Raw genomic sequence first — 15812 nt, forward strand, 5'->3', positions numbered from 1 at the left:
TATTCACACTTGTATTAGGGAAAGTGTAGTACACCTGTTGGCCACTAGTTGGGGGCATTTTTAGTGCACACAGTTCCTAAGTAGAACATAAAGTAAGTACATAGTTAATTGTAGGAGGGGTTGCTGCTTGGTAAGTGAGTGATAGTCTTTGAATAAGGCAGAGGCCTAGGGATGTCCAATCTGTCCACACGGGCTATAGGCCCAGGATGTCACAGCAGCAATGTGAAGAGGAGTGCACCTCAGCCATCCACAGCTACAGTACAGATAACCAGCGGGTTAGAACAGGTTGAAGACTCAGAATGTGGCAACTCATTGTTTGGGCAGAAACCCTTAGAAACGGGGTGAAACGGTCAAGGGACCACATGGCAGCAGTGAGCACGTATGGTAAAGACGTGGTGCAAAGGCAGAAGGCAGAACAGAAGGGCAGTACTCTCTTTCAGTGGCTTTATACTCTGGAGATTAATTATCTTGTGTCTGGGGCAAAACAGACCGAGGGAAGCATACCCGTAGTGGAGCTGCACAGAGAGAAGGCTGAGTCCGACCCGGGCACTTTGGGATCACGAGAATAATGCAAGGAAAGAAAAGGAATATTGTTTTTTGGAACCCGTTGTAAGGAATGTGAAGTCTTTGGATGTGCTGTGTAACGGGACCAGTAAAGATGTTATTGTTGAAGTTGATTTGGACTGTGTCTCAGTTTCTCTTGACTTATCTGGAGAGGATATCCCACAGCAGAAAAGGGAATTCGAAGGAGCTGGACCTGAAGGCAGAGGTATGCTGACTAGTGTTGAGCGATACCGTCCGATACTTGAAAGTATCGGTATCGGATAGTATCGGCCGATACCCGAAAAGTATCGGATATCGCCGATACCGATACCCGATACCAATACAAGTCAATGGGACACCAAGTATCGGAAGGTATCCTGATGGTTCCCAGGGTCTGAAGGAGAGGAAACTCTCCTTCAGGCCCTGGGATCCATATTAATGTGTAAAATAAAGAATTAAAATAAAAAATATTGATATACTCACCCGTCCGGAGGCTCCTGCACCTTACCGCTGTTAACCGGCAGCCTGCTTTGCTTAAAATGAGCGCGTTCAGCACCTTCCATGACGTCACGGCTTCTGATTGGTCATGTGACCGCCACGCGACCAATCACAAGCCGCGACGTCATTCTCAGGTCCTAAATTCCTAGAATGAGGAGTTTAGGGCCTGAGAATGACGTCGCGGCTTGTGATTGGTCGCGTGGCGGTCACGAGCGGCACGCGACCAATCAGAAGCCGTGACGTCATGGAAGGTGCTGAACGCGCTCATTTTAAGCAAAGCAGGCTGCCGGTTACTACCAGGGCGCGTCAGAGGGTGAGTATATCCCTATTTTTTATTTTAATTCTTTATTTTTTACATGAATATGGATCCCAGGGCCTGAAGGAGAGTCTCCTCTCCTCCAGACCCTGGGAACCATACACTGGGAACTTCCGATTCCGATTCCCGATACCACAAAAGTATTGGATCTCGGTATCGGAATTCCGATACCGCAAGTATCGGCCGATACCCGATACTTGCGGTATAGGAATGCTCAACACTAATGCTGACAAATGGAGAATATGTTTCTGTGAGGGGAGGCCAGGGCACTGCTGTACCAGAGTGTTTGGCCAGGACTACAGCCCTGGGCCAGACCCTTACAGGTGCATCTCCATTACTAACCTCTGGGCTTGATGTCAGTGGATACAAAACAGGTGACACCAACCCCAAAACCATTACTCCACTTGCAAATGCACCAGGGCAAGTGGGAAGAGCCAAGGTTAAATGCCAGAATTGGTGCAAACTAATCGATGCGCCATTTCTGGGGAGGCTAAGAGCTGATGTTATTAGTCTGGGAGGAGGAAAATATCCATGGCCCCTTCTCAGCTTATTAATATCAGGCCACAGCTGTCTGCTCAACCTTTGCTGGTTATTAAAAATAGGGGGGACCCCACTCCATTTTTTTAACTATTTAAATAATAATAAAAAATTATGTGGGGTTCTCCCCATTTCTGCTCAGGGGTTAGCAATGGAGAAACGTCTATCAAGCACCCCCATTACTAACCCGGTTGTCAAATATAATAAAAGCACACAGAGAAAAGTCCTTTAATTAAAATAAACACTCCTCAACCCTCTTTTACCAATTTATTAATGTAAAAATAAAAATTAAAAAATCTAAGTTATACTCACCTGTCCACCAATAATCCATACGTCCCATGACGAGGTCCAACTCTTCTATATCTGGATGCATTTCTGAGTGGTGACATAAGTGATGCAACCTCTCAGTTCAGCATCCAGGACACACTGAGCTGAGCATAAGCTAACTGTCTTCTGATAGTGACCACTGCAGGATACTGCACATCCGCCTCCTATTCAAATCAATTTGTCTAACCCCAGATGAAATAGTGTAGAATTCACATCAGGTTCTGAGTTGGAGGCCAATGCGACACATTCCATTTTTACTTATGGGATGTGTCACGTACACACTTCTCAGCATGTGATGTGGGGTGCGCCTGCAAGGGTTAATTTATCTCAACTCACTCAATCCAAAACTCAACCTCTGTTCTAGGCTATAAAGTGAGCATAAATCGAACCCCAACACAGTCAGCACACCCCGATTACTTAATGGGCTGCCACCACTCATCAAGCACACGGGTTAATGAATCCACAAAATATGTTACTGTCATACAATTAAAATGTCACACACTGGTTCTTTTAGAGCCCACAAGTATCAAACTTATTACAAATTTTAAGCTATAATATATAAATACACAGTGCTTATAAAATTAATATATACTGACCTTGTAATGTCTTAACATCTTGTTCCATCCAGATATGTCCGGATACCAGAATTCCATTCAGCGGAAGTTCACCGACCGCCATATTGGGATCTCTCAATATGGAAACTGCTGGTGGTACCAGCCTCTTGCGCGGTACCACCAGCGGAACACCGTTGCACCACACACACACACACACTCATACACACTGTATATGCCGTACACACCACACACACACACACACACACACACTGTATACACCGTACGCACCACACACACACCATCTGTCTGCACAAAGATGGTGGCGGTCTGATTTTCTGCACCTGTGCGAATTCCGCACAGGCGCAGTGAATCATTTGGTTGATCGTGGCAGCAGATGTGTGACGTGTCTACAGGCAGAGGAAGCAGGTCACATTAAACGGGTTTTCCCACGAATGAAAGTTGATTTGAAAAATTGTCTGTATCTGACCATGTACGGAGCATACCACATCTCCTGGGCAGGGATTCATTTTGTCAGGTAAAATATTTCACTGCCTGTTTTTAAACAATATTTTACCTCACAAAATGTATCCTCTGCGATCTCCTGCTGTAATGTCAGTATTGCCTTTTGCCTCACCGGCCCTGGAGCTGTGGTATGTTCTGTACACGGTCAGACACAATCTTTAAAATTAACTTTCATTTGTGGAAAAACCACTTTAATAAGCAAATATCAACGCCAACATGGCTCCTCCTAAAAAGTACTCCAATGACAATGAAAGGAAAGCCACAAACGCACAACGTCGAAGACAACAATGGGGAAATGAGGGGAGAACACAGCACAGGAAGGAGAAAGACAGCAGACAAGGGGATAGCACATGGGGTAGACAGGTCAAAGAAGAGAGCACAGAGGGGAGAAGTCAGCACATGGGGAATGAGAGAATGGATAGGTGGGTGAGCACATGGAGGGAGAGATTCTCAATGCTGCAAAGCCTGCCCCCATCGCGACATTACCGCCCTCCTGATGCGGTAGCATCGGCCATCCATCTAGTAAAATATATAAAAAGGTAAAAACATGACACAAATATGCAAAACCGTTGAAAAATAAAAAGGGAGAAATAACAGAAATATCTAGATGTTGTATTTTGCAACACTTATCATCTGTTTCCTTGAGGGAAAGAGAAGGGGATTATGGAGTACATCAGCATACGCAGCACTCACATGTGAACAACTCTTTTGGTAACACCCAGCTTTTTATAGTCCTGACCATAGGCTAATATTTCGAGGATGACACGGACTGGTCCATTTAAATGATGCTGTTTCTGAATGGACGATGGGCTAAGTTTTGGAAGTTCAAATACCATTTGTCACCCTCCTTTCTCTCTATACAGACAATAGGAAATATTCTTTCCTAATTACAAATCATCTACTAGCTGTTTGAGGCTGTCATGTTTAACACCTCTATTATTCTTCCAGGAGACCCCCCTGTGGTTCGGTTCCTGCAATAAGAGTAGGCCGATGTTATCTCCTTTGGGCAGAGACAATATGTGGATGCAGCCTTAACTAGTTATTATACTGTCATTATAGTTTACCTTACAATTATATACTCCCTTCACGGCATGTCTTAAGGTACCTTCACACTAAACAACTTTCCAACGAGAACGACAACGATCCGTGACGTTGCAGCGTCCTGGATAGCGATCTCGTTGTGTTTGACACGCAGCAGCGATCTGGATCCCGCTGTGATATCGCTGGTCGGAGCTAGAAGTCCAGAACTTTATTTGGTCGTCAGATCGGCGTGTATCGTCGTGTTTGACAGCAAAAGCAACGATGCCAGCAATGTTAAACATGGAGCTAACAACCAGCGAGAACGATAAGTGAGTGGCCGTTACGTCACAGGATCGCTCCTGCATCGTTGTGGAGCTGCTGTGTTTGACGTCTCTACAGCGACCTAAACAGCGACGCTGCAGCGATCGGCTCGTTGTCTATATCGCTGCAGCGTCGCTGAGTGTGACGGTACCTTTACTATAATGCCTCTGTATATCCTGACTATTAATAAAAATTTGTGTATAGCATTGTGCTAGTTGTGTGCATGACATTGATCGACACATCCAATCCTTATAGGTTTAATTTTTTGAATTATTTTGCTAATAATTCTGTGGATATACTTATATGCATTTTTACATACACATACCTATGATCATCATTTTTTTGGTATTCTGCCATCTGGTGGTTACTTTGTGTATTGTCATCATTATTTTGTATCTCTCTTTTCGGCCTCCCTTTTATCTTCATTCTTTCTTGATTTTAATTATCAATTAAAAAAATGTGTACTTGTATATTTTGATAGAATATTTATTGTTTATATATGCTTCGCTGTTTCCTTGTTATTATAAAGTAACACAATTATGATTTTATATTTTTAAAAGATATTAGTAATTGACCTAAAAACAATATTCATTAATAGCTAGTTTAGAAGCTTGTCTGAGATACAAAATAGGCTCTGCTTTTTCATATAGTAGCGGCTATGATAATTAAAAGATGAATGCAAAGAATTTGGGTAGATTGTTATCAACTTGTTGGAGATTGCTATTTAAATATCATATTGAAAGATTGATTTTGTCATAATTGCCAAGTTTTGGTTTTGCTGTATTCCAGCTTCTCTTGAATATTCTGTTTTTTACTTATTCTTTAAATACGCCATATGGTTCCAGAGATATGGGCCCTTTTTGAGAGCTAATTTTATGGCCTTTAAAAGAGGGTGTGGCTCACAGGATTCTCTGGGGCGTGATTTTAGGATCCTTTGGGTTATTATTCTGTGAGCCACACTCCTTTGAAAAAGACCATACAAATGATCTTTTCATTAAAAAAAGCTTATATATCTGGAACTGTATGGTGGATTTAAAATAAGGGAAAAAAAAGCCAAAATATAATGGAGTAGCAGGAATAAAGTAAAGTAAAAACTGGCCACTTTTGATCTAGTGAAAGGTCTTCTTATATATCAAAATGTATACAATTCCAGCAAAACAGATTATGTGATTTTTTCTAATTTTGGCTGATTTTGGTGTTGTAGTTACTGATAAAACACAATTTTTAGTTCCAAGCAATATCAAATGCAAATAGATACAGTGAAACACCATGTGATGCGTCCAATTGGGAAGGGGATACAATGTAATCCTAGACTCCTGCTTGTAACTCCTCTCACTATATTTAGTGTTTTGTGTTAATCTAGGAATAGAAAGTGGGGAACCTATATGATACCTCATGTAGCCGCAATAGGACAAAGACCAGCCAAAGAACCATTAAGCGTTACATTCATAATTGTTGCGCGTTCTAACCAAAAAAAATTCTAAAAGATTCTAAATACATATATGCATTAATTTGAAAAAAGTAATGTTCAAAAATGTGAAACAACCTTTAGTAGATAGGGACACCGATGTGTTTCACTTGTCTATGAGTCAGGTTCGTCATGCAGCTCAATTGGAACAGTGTCACGCAAAAGAACAAAACAAATAATAGATCAGAATAAAAATGTATAGACAGAAGTTTGCAGATAATAATACTCATGACTCGGTCGGCAATGGTCATGTGATGATAATGAGGTGAGGCATGCCAAAGCTTCAGTGTAGCAGTATGGCGGATGATCGAGTGAAGCTTCCAATCAACAAAGTTTTATAACATGACTTATTTTCTTATTCTCTGAAAGCCTTTCACTATGTATGCTGAGTTTAATCTGCATTTAAAAAAAAAAAAAAAACCTGTGTCAACTTTTTGTTGTATTTTGCAACCAAGAAAATTTGTTCCAGAAGGCATACTGTACATTTTGTGTTCTGTTATTACTGGAACACTTCAAACAAAGCTGTAATAATTTAGCAAGCCCGACTGAGAGTAGGAGAAAGAAAAAAAATCTTTATTTTAGTTGTGGGGTTTGTTTGGTAGATATCTCCAAGCCTAAACACGTGACTAAACATTGTATGGCAATCATGGACTGAAATGAGACCATTTGTGTTTGTGTGTCTGGAGGTCTACTAAATATTACAGTCAAAAGGTAAAAATAAATGACCTGCTGCCCGGATGATGTTGTCGATGACTTCTCTTGGAATGGCTTCATCACTGATAAATCTCACAGATCTCCTTTGGTTGAGCAACTCATAAAATTCCTTTGATCTTTTTAACATTTCCTCTTCAGGATAGCGTCTTGAGCTAAAGGGAACATGTAAGAGGTTTTCTTCACCCATATCTTGCCATTCATCTTTCTCCTCTGAAAAATAAACGTAATAAAGGTGTATGGCGTGGAATAGAAACAGAACAAACATCCTTTATGCTGTCACTATTAACCTCCTTTAACCTCATTTTTAGGCCCTTTAAAACACCAAGACATGGTAACAATACCCCTATATAGATATGGACAAATTAAGCTTTTTTATACTTCTCTTCTAATATTACACGGCATGATATATACAGACGGACTGACGGATTATTTTGCCATATTGTCTCTCTACTGTCTTAACAGTCTGCACAATGATCTATGGCATCATGCCTCACAAGCACATTTTTTTGTGAATTATGGAAGTTCATCAGTATTCTCTGCTTTGTCTGATATAGACTATCTCTCCACCCTTTACTATTTGTGAAAAACCCCTCCCGCCTTTATCTACTTGAATTCATCCCCTTTTGAATCCTCTTACATGTCCAATTTACTCTTTGTTTCATGTCTTTTTATATTTATTCTTTAATAAATTAATATATTTTATACTCCTTTGAGTTGTTTTTCTGGGTACCCTGACTTTAGTTTTATGTTATTGATGTTGGCAGTAAAGATTTGGTCTACTGATGCCCGCAAATTGTGCCGTTGCTACAGCCACTTTCATGTTGTCAATGTGTGTTTCTGTGATTAACATTGACATACATGTAGGGACAGGCTTAGAAATCACTGGGAACACCATTACCAGATTGATACTGAAGAGAACACAAACCGAAGCTTCTGCTTCTTATATAGATGATATCTTATTAGCTTCTGTTTACATAATATGCAAGTCTGTATTTTTGCTATACATGTATTCGTATCTGCATGTATGTATTTATTTTTATTTGCTCATGTGTGTCTACATTATGTATATATCAAGTGAAATAAGTATTTATTTAACACATCACAAATCTATTAAGTAGTAAATATATTTTTTAAAGGTGCTATTGACATGAAATTCTCACCAGATGTTGGAACAACCCATATAATCCACACAGGGAAAGAAATCAAATCCTACATGTCTATAAATTGAGTTATGGGTAATAATGAGAAATTGTCTTGCTTAAATGTAAACCCTTGTTTCATCTTCATCATCCTAGCAGATGGCAGCAGATTCAAACAGGTGCAATTAATACAGATAATGAGTGTAGAGTGGGAGGGCTTCTTAAAGAAAAACTAACAGGTTTGTGAGAGACAGAGATCTTGCTAGTTGGTAGGTGATTATTTTTCCCACTGTGTGTACATTAGATAAATATATATACCGTATATACTCGAGTATAAGCCGACCCGAGTATAAGCCGATCCCCCTAATTTTGCCACAAAAAACTGGGAAAACTTATTGACTCGAGTATAAGCCTAGGGTGGGAAATGCAGCAGCTACCGGTGAATTTCAAAAATAAAAATAGATGCTCCATACATTATTACATTCATTATGGCCCCATAGCTGTGCCATATAGTGCTCTGCACCATTCATTATTGCCCCATAGCTGTGCCATAGAAAGCTGTGCCATATAGTGCTCTGCACCGTTCATTATTGCCCCATAGCTGTGCCATATAGTGCTCTGCACTGTTCATTATTGCCCCATAGCTGTGCCATATAGTGCTCTGCACCGTTCATTATTGCCCCATAGCTGTGCCATATAGTGCTCTGAACCGTTCATTATTGCCCCATAGCTGTGCCATATAGTGCTCTGCACCGTTCATTATTGCCCCATAGCTGTGCCATATAGTGCTCTGCACCGTTCATAATTGCCCCATAGCTGTGCCATATAGTGCTCTGCACCGTTCATAATTGCCCCATAGCTGTGCCATATAGTGCTCTGCACCGTTCATAATTGCCCCATAGCTGTGCCATATAGTGCTCTGCACCGTTCATTATTGCCCCATAGCTGTGCCATATAGTGCTCTGCACCGTTCATTATTGCCCCATAGCTGTGCCATATAGTGCTCTGCACCGTTTATTATTGCCCCATAGCTGTGCCATATAGTGCTTTGCACCGTTCATTATTGCCCCATAGCTGTGCCATATAGTGCTCTGTGCCGTTCATTATTTCCCCATAGCTTTATTATTATTATTATTATTATTATTATTTATTGTTATAGCGCCATTTATTCCATGGCGCTTTACAAGTGAGGAGGGGTATACATAATAAAAACAAGTACAATAATCTTAAACAATACAAGTCATAACTGGTACAGGAGGAGTGAGGACCCTGCCCGCGAAGGCTCACAATCTACAAGGGATGGGTGAGGATACAGTAGGTGAGGATAGAGCTGATCGTGCAGCGGTTGGTTGATCGGTGGTTACTGCAGGTTGTAGGCTTGTCGGAAGAGGTGGGTCTTCAGATTCTTTTTGAAGATTCTGATGGTAGGCGAGAGTCTGATGTGTTGTGGTAGAGGGTTCCAGAGTAGGGGGGATACGCGAGAGAAATCTTGTATACGATTGTGGGAAGAGGAGATAAGAGGGGAGTAGAGAAGGAGATCTTGTGAGGATCGGAGGTTGCGTGTAGGTAAGTACCGGGAGACGAGGTCACAGATGTATGGAGGAGACAGGTTGTGGATGGCTTTGTATGTCATCGTTAGGGTTTTGTACTGGAGTCTCTGGGCAATGGGGAGCCAGTGAAGGGATTGACAGAGGGGAGAGGCCGGAGAATAGCGGGGGGACAGGTGGATTAGTCGGGCAGCAGAGTTTAGAATAGATTGGAGGGGTGCGAGAGTGTTCGAGGGGAGGCCACAGAGCAGGAGGTTGCAGTAGTCGAGGCAAGAGATGATGAGGGCATGGACTAGGGTTTTTGCAGATTCTTGGTTGAGGAATGAACGGATTCGTGAAATATTTTTGAGTTGAAGTCGGCAGGAAGTGGAAAGGGCTTGGATATGTGGTTTGAAGGAGAAGATAGGAGATAGGAGAGGATAGCTGTGCCATATAGTGCTCTGCACCGTTCATTATTGCCCCATAGCTGTGCCATATAGTGCTCTGCACCGTTCATAATTGCCCCATAGCGGTGCCATATAGTGCTCTGCACCGTTCATAATTGCCCCATAGCTGTGCCATATAGTGCTCTGCACCGTTCATTATTGCCCCATAGGATGTTCCATAGAAAGCTGTGCCATATAGTGCTCTGCACCGTTCATTATTGCCCCATAGATGTGCCATAGAAAGCTGTGCCATAGAAAGCTGTGCTGCTGCAATAAAAATAATAAATGACATACTCACCTGTCTTGCTTGCAGCTCCTCAGCGTCCCGTCCCGGCGTCTCTCTGCACTGACTGATCAGGCAGAGGGCGGTGCGCACACTATATTCGTCATCGCGCCCTCTGACCTGCACAGTCAGTGCGGAGAGACGCCGGGAAGACAGACCGGCGCCCAGCGTGTGGAACGCGGACAGGTGAATATTACATACTTACCTGCTCCCGGCGTCCCGCTCCTTCCCCTGGACAGCTGGTCTTCGGTGCCGCAGCCTCTTCCTCTGTCAGCGGTCACCGGCACCGCTGATTAGAGAAATGAATAGGCGGCTCCGCCCCTATGGGAGTGGAGTCCATAATCATTTCTCTAATGAGCGGTCCCACGTGACCGCTGACAGAGGAAGAGCTGCGGCACCCGGAGACCGTGGGACTGCAGGGACAGCGCCAGGAGCCCCGGAAGCAGGTAAGCATACCTCAGCGCCCTCTCCCCCTCACCCGCCGACCGTGACTCGAGTATAAGCCGAGGGGGCACTTTCAGCCCAAAAATTTGGGCTGAAAATCTCGGCTTATACTCGAGTATATATGGTATATATATATATATATATATATATATATATATATATATATATACATATATATATATATACAGTACAGATCAAAAGTTTGGACACACCTTCTCATTTAAAGATTTTCCTGTATTTTCATGACTATGAAAATTGTACATTCACACTGAAGGCATCAAAACTATGAATTAACACATGTGGAATTATATACTTAACAAAAAAGTGTGAAACAACTGAGAATATGTCTTATATTCTAGGTTCTTCAAAATAGCCACCTTTTGCTTTGATGACTGCTTTGCACACTCTTGGCATTCTCTTGATGAGCTTCAAGAGGTAGTTACCAGGAATGTTTTTCACTTCACAGGTGTGCCCTGTCAGGTTTAATAAGTGGGATTTCTTGCCTTATAAATGGTGTTGGGACCATCAGTTGTGTTGTGCAGAAATCTGGTAGATACACAGCTGATAGTCCTACTGAATAGACTGTTAGAATTTGTATTATGGCAAGAAAAAAGCAGCTAAGTAAAGAAAAACGAGTGGCCATCATTACTTTAAGAAATGAAGGTCAGTCAGTCCGAAAAATTGGGAAAACTTTGAAAGTGTCCCCAAGTGCAGTGGCAAAAACCATCAAGCGCTACAAAGAAACTGGCTCATATGCGGACCGCCCCAGGAAAGGAAGACCAAAAGTCACCTCTGCTTCTGAGGATAAGTTTATCTGAGTCACCAGCCTCAGAAATCGCAGGTTAACAGCAGCTCAGATTAGAGACCAGGTCAATGCCACACAGAGTTCTAGCAGCACACACATCTCTACAACAACTGTTAAGAGGAGACTTTGTGCAGCAGGCCTTCATGGTAAAATAGCTGCTAGGAAACCACTGCTAAGGACAGGCAACAAGCAGAAAAGACTTGTTTGAGCTAAAGAACACAAGGAATGGACATTAGACCAGTGGAAATCTGTGCTTTGGTGTGATGAGTCCAAATTTGAGATCTTTGGTTCTAACCACCATGTCTTTGTGTGACGGACTCTACATGCCTGGTTCCAACCGTGAAGCATGGAGGAGGAGGTGTGATGGTGTGGGAGTGCTTTGCTAGTGTCACTGTTGGGGATTTATTCAAAATTGAAGGCATGCTGAACCACCATGGCTACCACAGCATCTTGCAGCGGCATGCTATTCCATCCGGTTTGCATTTAGTTGGACCATCATTTATTTTTCAACAGGACAATGACCCCAAAACACACCTCCAGGCTGTGTAAGGGCTATTTAGCGAAGAAGGAGAGTGATGGGGTGCTACGCCAGATGACCTGGCCTCCACAGTCACCAGACCTGAACCCAATCGATATGGTTTGGGGTGAGCTGGACCGCAGAGTGAAGGCAAAAGGGCCAATAAGTGCTAAGCATCTCTGGGAACTCCTTCAAGATTGTTGGAAGACCATTCCCGGTGACTACCTCTTGAAGCTCATCAAGAGAATGCCAAGAGTGTGCAAAGCAGTCAAGCAGTCATCAAAGCAAAAGGTGGCTACTTTGAAGAACCTAGAATATAAGACATAATTTCAGTTGTTTCACACTTTTTTTGTTAAGTATATAATTCCACATGTGTTAATTCATAGTTTTGATGCCTTCGGTGTGAATGTACAATTTTCATAGTCATGAAAATACAGAAAAATCTTTAAATGGGAAGGTGTATCCAAACTTTTGGTCTGTACTGTATACACAGAGAGAGAGTATATATATATATATATATATATATATATATATATATATATATATATATATATATATATATATATATATATATATATAGTGCCTTGAGAAAGTATTCGGCTCCCTGGAACTTTTCAACCTTTTCCCACATATCATGCTTCAACCATAAAGATACCAAATGTAAATTTTTGGTGAAGAATCAACAACAAGTGGAACAAAATTGTGAAGTTGAATGAAATTTATTGGTTATTTTAATTTTTTGTGGAAATTCAAAAACTGAAAAGTGGGGCACGCAATATTATTCGGCCCCTTTACTTTCAGTGCAGCGAACTCACTCCAGAAGTTCATTGTGGATCTCTGAATGATCCAATGTTGTCCTAAATGCCTAATGATGATAAATATAATCCAACTGTGTGTAATCAAGTCTCCGTATAAATGCACCTGCTCTGTGATACTCTCAGGATTCTGTTTGAAGCTCAGAGAGCATCATGAAGACCAAGGAACACAACACGCAGGTCCGTGATACTGTTGTGGAGAAGTTTAAAGCTGGATTTGGATACAAAATGATTTCCAAAACTTTAAACATCCCAAGGAGCACTGTGCAAGCGATCATATTGAAATGGAAGGAGTATCATACGCACTGAAAATCTACCAAGACCCGTCCGTCCCTCTAAGCTTTCATCTCAAACATGGAGAAGACTGATCAGAGATGCTGGCAAGAGACCCATGATCACTCTGGATGAGCTGCAGAGATCTACAGCTGAGGTGGGACAGTCTGTCCATAGGACAACAATTAGTTGTTCACTGCACAAATCTGGCCTTTATGGAACAGTGGCAAGAAGAAAGCCATTTCTCAAAGATATCCATAAAAAGTGTAGTTTAAAGTTTGCAACAAGCCACCTGGGAGACACACCAAACATGTGGAAGAAGGTGCTCTGGTCAGATGAAACCAAAATCAAACTTTTTGGCAACAATGCCAAACGATATGTTTGGCATAAAGGCAACACAGCTCATCACCCTGAACACACCATCCCCACTGTCAAACATGGTGGTGGCAGCATCATGGTTTGGGCCTGCTTTTCTTCAGCAGGGACAGGGAAGATGGTTAAAATTGATGGAAAGATGAATGGAGCCAAATACAGGACCATTCTTGAAGAAAACCTGTTAGAGTCTGCAAAAGACCTGAGACTGGGACGGAGATTTGTCTTCCAACAAGACAATGCTCCCAAACATAAAGCAAAATCTACAATAGAATCGTTCACAAATAAACATGTCCAGGTGTTAGAATGGCCAAGTCAAAGTCCAGACCTCAATCCAATCAAGAATATGTGGAAAGAGCTGAAAACTGCTGTTCACAAACGATCTCCATCAAACCTCACTGAGCTCGAGCTGTTTGCCAAGGAAGAATGGGCAAAAATTTCAGTCTCTCGATGTACAAAACTGATAGAGACATACCCCAAGCGACTTGCAGCTGTAATCACAGCAAAAGGTGGCGCAACAAAGTATTAAGTTAAAGGGGCCGAATAATATTGCACGCACAACTTTTCAGTTTTTTATTTTCCACAAAAATTTAAAATAACCAATACATTTTGTTCAACTTCACAATTGTGTTCTACTTGTTGTTGATTCTTCACCAAAAATTTGCATTTGGTATCTTTATGTTTGAAGCATGATATGTGGGAAAAGGTTGAAAATTTCCAGGGAGCCGAATACTTTCGCAAGTCACTGTATATATACAGGGTGGGCCACTTATATGGATACCACTAAATAAAATGGGAATGGTTGGTGATATCAGCTTCCTGTTTGTGGCACATTGGTATATGGGAGAGGGAAAATTTTTCAAGATGGTGACCATGACGGCCATTTTGAAGTCAGCCATTTTGGATCCAGCTTTATTTTTTCCAATGGGAAGGGGGTCATGTGACACATCAAACTTTTTGAGAATTTCACAAGAAAAACAAAAATGTGCTTGGTTTTAACATAACTTTATTCTTTCATGAGTTATTTACAAGTTTATGACCACTTATAAAATGTGTTCAAAGTGCTGCCCATTGTGTTGGATTGTCACTGCAACCCTCTTCTCCCACTCTTGACACACTGATGGCAACACCACAGAAGAAAGGCTGGCACAGGCTTCCGGCATCCGTTGTTTAGATGCTGCATATCTCGTATCTTCATAGCACAGACAATTGCCTTCAGATGACCCCAGCAGCTGATTCAATGGATACTGGAAGCCTGCGCTAGCATTTCTTCTGCGGTGTTGCTATCAGTGTGTCAAGAGTGGGAGAAGAGGGTTGCATTGACAATCCAACACAATGGGCAGCATTTTGAACACATTTTATAAGTGGTTATAAACTTGTAAATAACTCATGAAAGAATAAAGTTACATTAAAACCAAGCAAACCATTGTTTTTCTTGTGAAATTCTCAATAAGTTTAATGTGTCACATGACCCTCTTCCCATTGAAAAAAATAAAGTTGATGCAAAATGGCCGACAGAAATGTAGAAATTTTTGAAAATTTACTAAAAAAAGGAAAAGAAACATCACATGGTCAGAAATATTCAGACCCTTTGCTCAGACTCTCATATTTAAGTCACATGCTGTCCATTTCCTTTTGATCCTCCTTGAAATGGTTGTACTCTTTCATTGGAGTCCAGCTGTGTTTAACTAAACTGATAGGACTTGATTTGGAAAGGCACACATCTGTCTATATAAGACCTCACAGCTCATAGTGCATGTCAGACCAAATGAGAATCATGAGTTCAAAGGAACTAGCCAAGGAGCTCAGAGACAGAATTGTGACAAGGCACAGATCTGGCCTAGGTTACAAAAGAATTTCTGCAGTTCTCAAGATTCCTGGGAGCACAGTGGCCTCCATTATCCTTAAATGGAAGAAGTTTGGGACCACCAGAAGCCTTCCTAGACCTGGCCGTCCAACCAAACTGAGCAATCATGGGAGAAGGGCCTTGGTGAGAGAGGTAAAGAAGAACCCCAAGATCACTGTGGCTGTGCTCCAGAGATGCAGTAGGGAGATGGCAGAAAGTTCCACAAAGTCAACTATCACTGCTGCCCTCCACCAGTCGGGCCTTTATGGCAGAGTAGCTTAACGGAAGCCTTTCCTCAATGCAAGACATATGAAAACCCGCATAGAGTTTGCTAAAAAAACACATGAAGGACTCCCAGACTATGAGAAATAAGATTCTCTTTTCTGATGAGATGAAGGTAGACCATTTTGGTGATAATTCTAAGTAGTATGTGTGGAGAAAACCAGGCACTGCTCATCACCTGCACAATACAATCCCAACAGTGAAACATGGTGGTGGCTGCATCATGCTATGGGGGTGTTTTTCA

At 41.8% G+C, this 15812-nt stretch overlaps 1 protein-coding gene across 1 annotated transcript in view; it reads right to left on the minus strand.

Annotated features, from left to right (window-relative positions):
* Positions 1-15812, minus strand: part of IYD (iodotyrosine deiodinase) — a 64861-nt gene that overhangs the window by 25169 nt on the left and 23880 nt on the right. Inside the window, exon 2 of the mRNA XM_077283056.1 lies at positions 6833-7030. Within this exon, the coding sequence (XP_077139171.1) occupies positions 6833-7030 (198 nt within the window). The remainder of the gene's footprint in view (positions 1-6832; positions 7031-15812) is intronic.

The sequence above is a fragment of the Ranitomeya variabilis genome, chromosome 2 (genome assembly GCF_051348905.1).
Source record: "Ranitomeya variabilis isolate aRanVar5 chromosome 2, aRanVar5.hap1, whole genome shotgun sequence".
Classification (NCBI taxonomy): Eukaryota; Metazoa; Chordata; class Amphibia; order Anura; family Dendrobatidae; genus Ranitomeya; species Ranitomeya variabilis.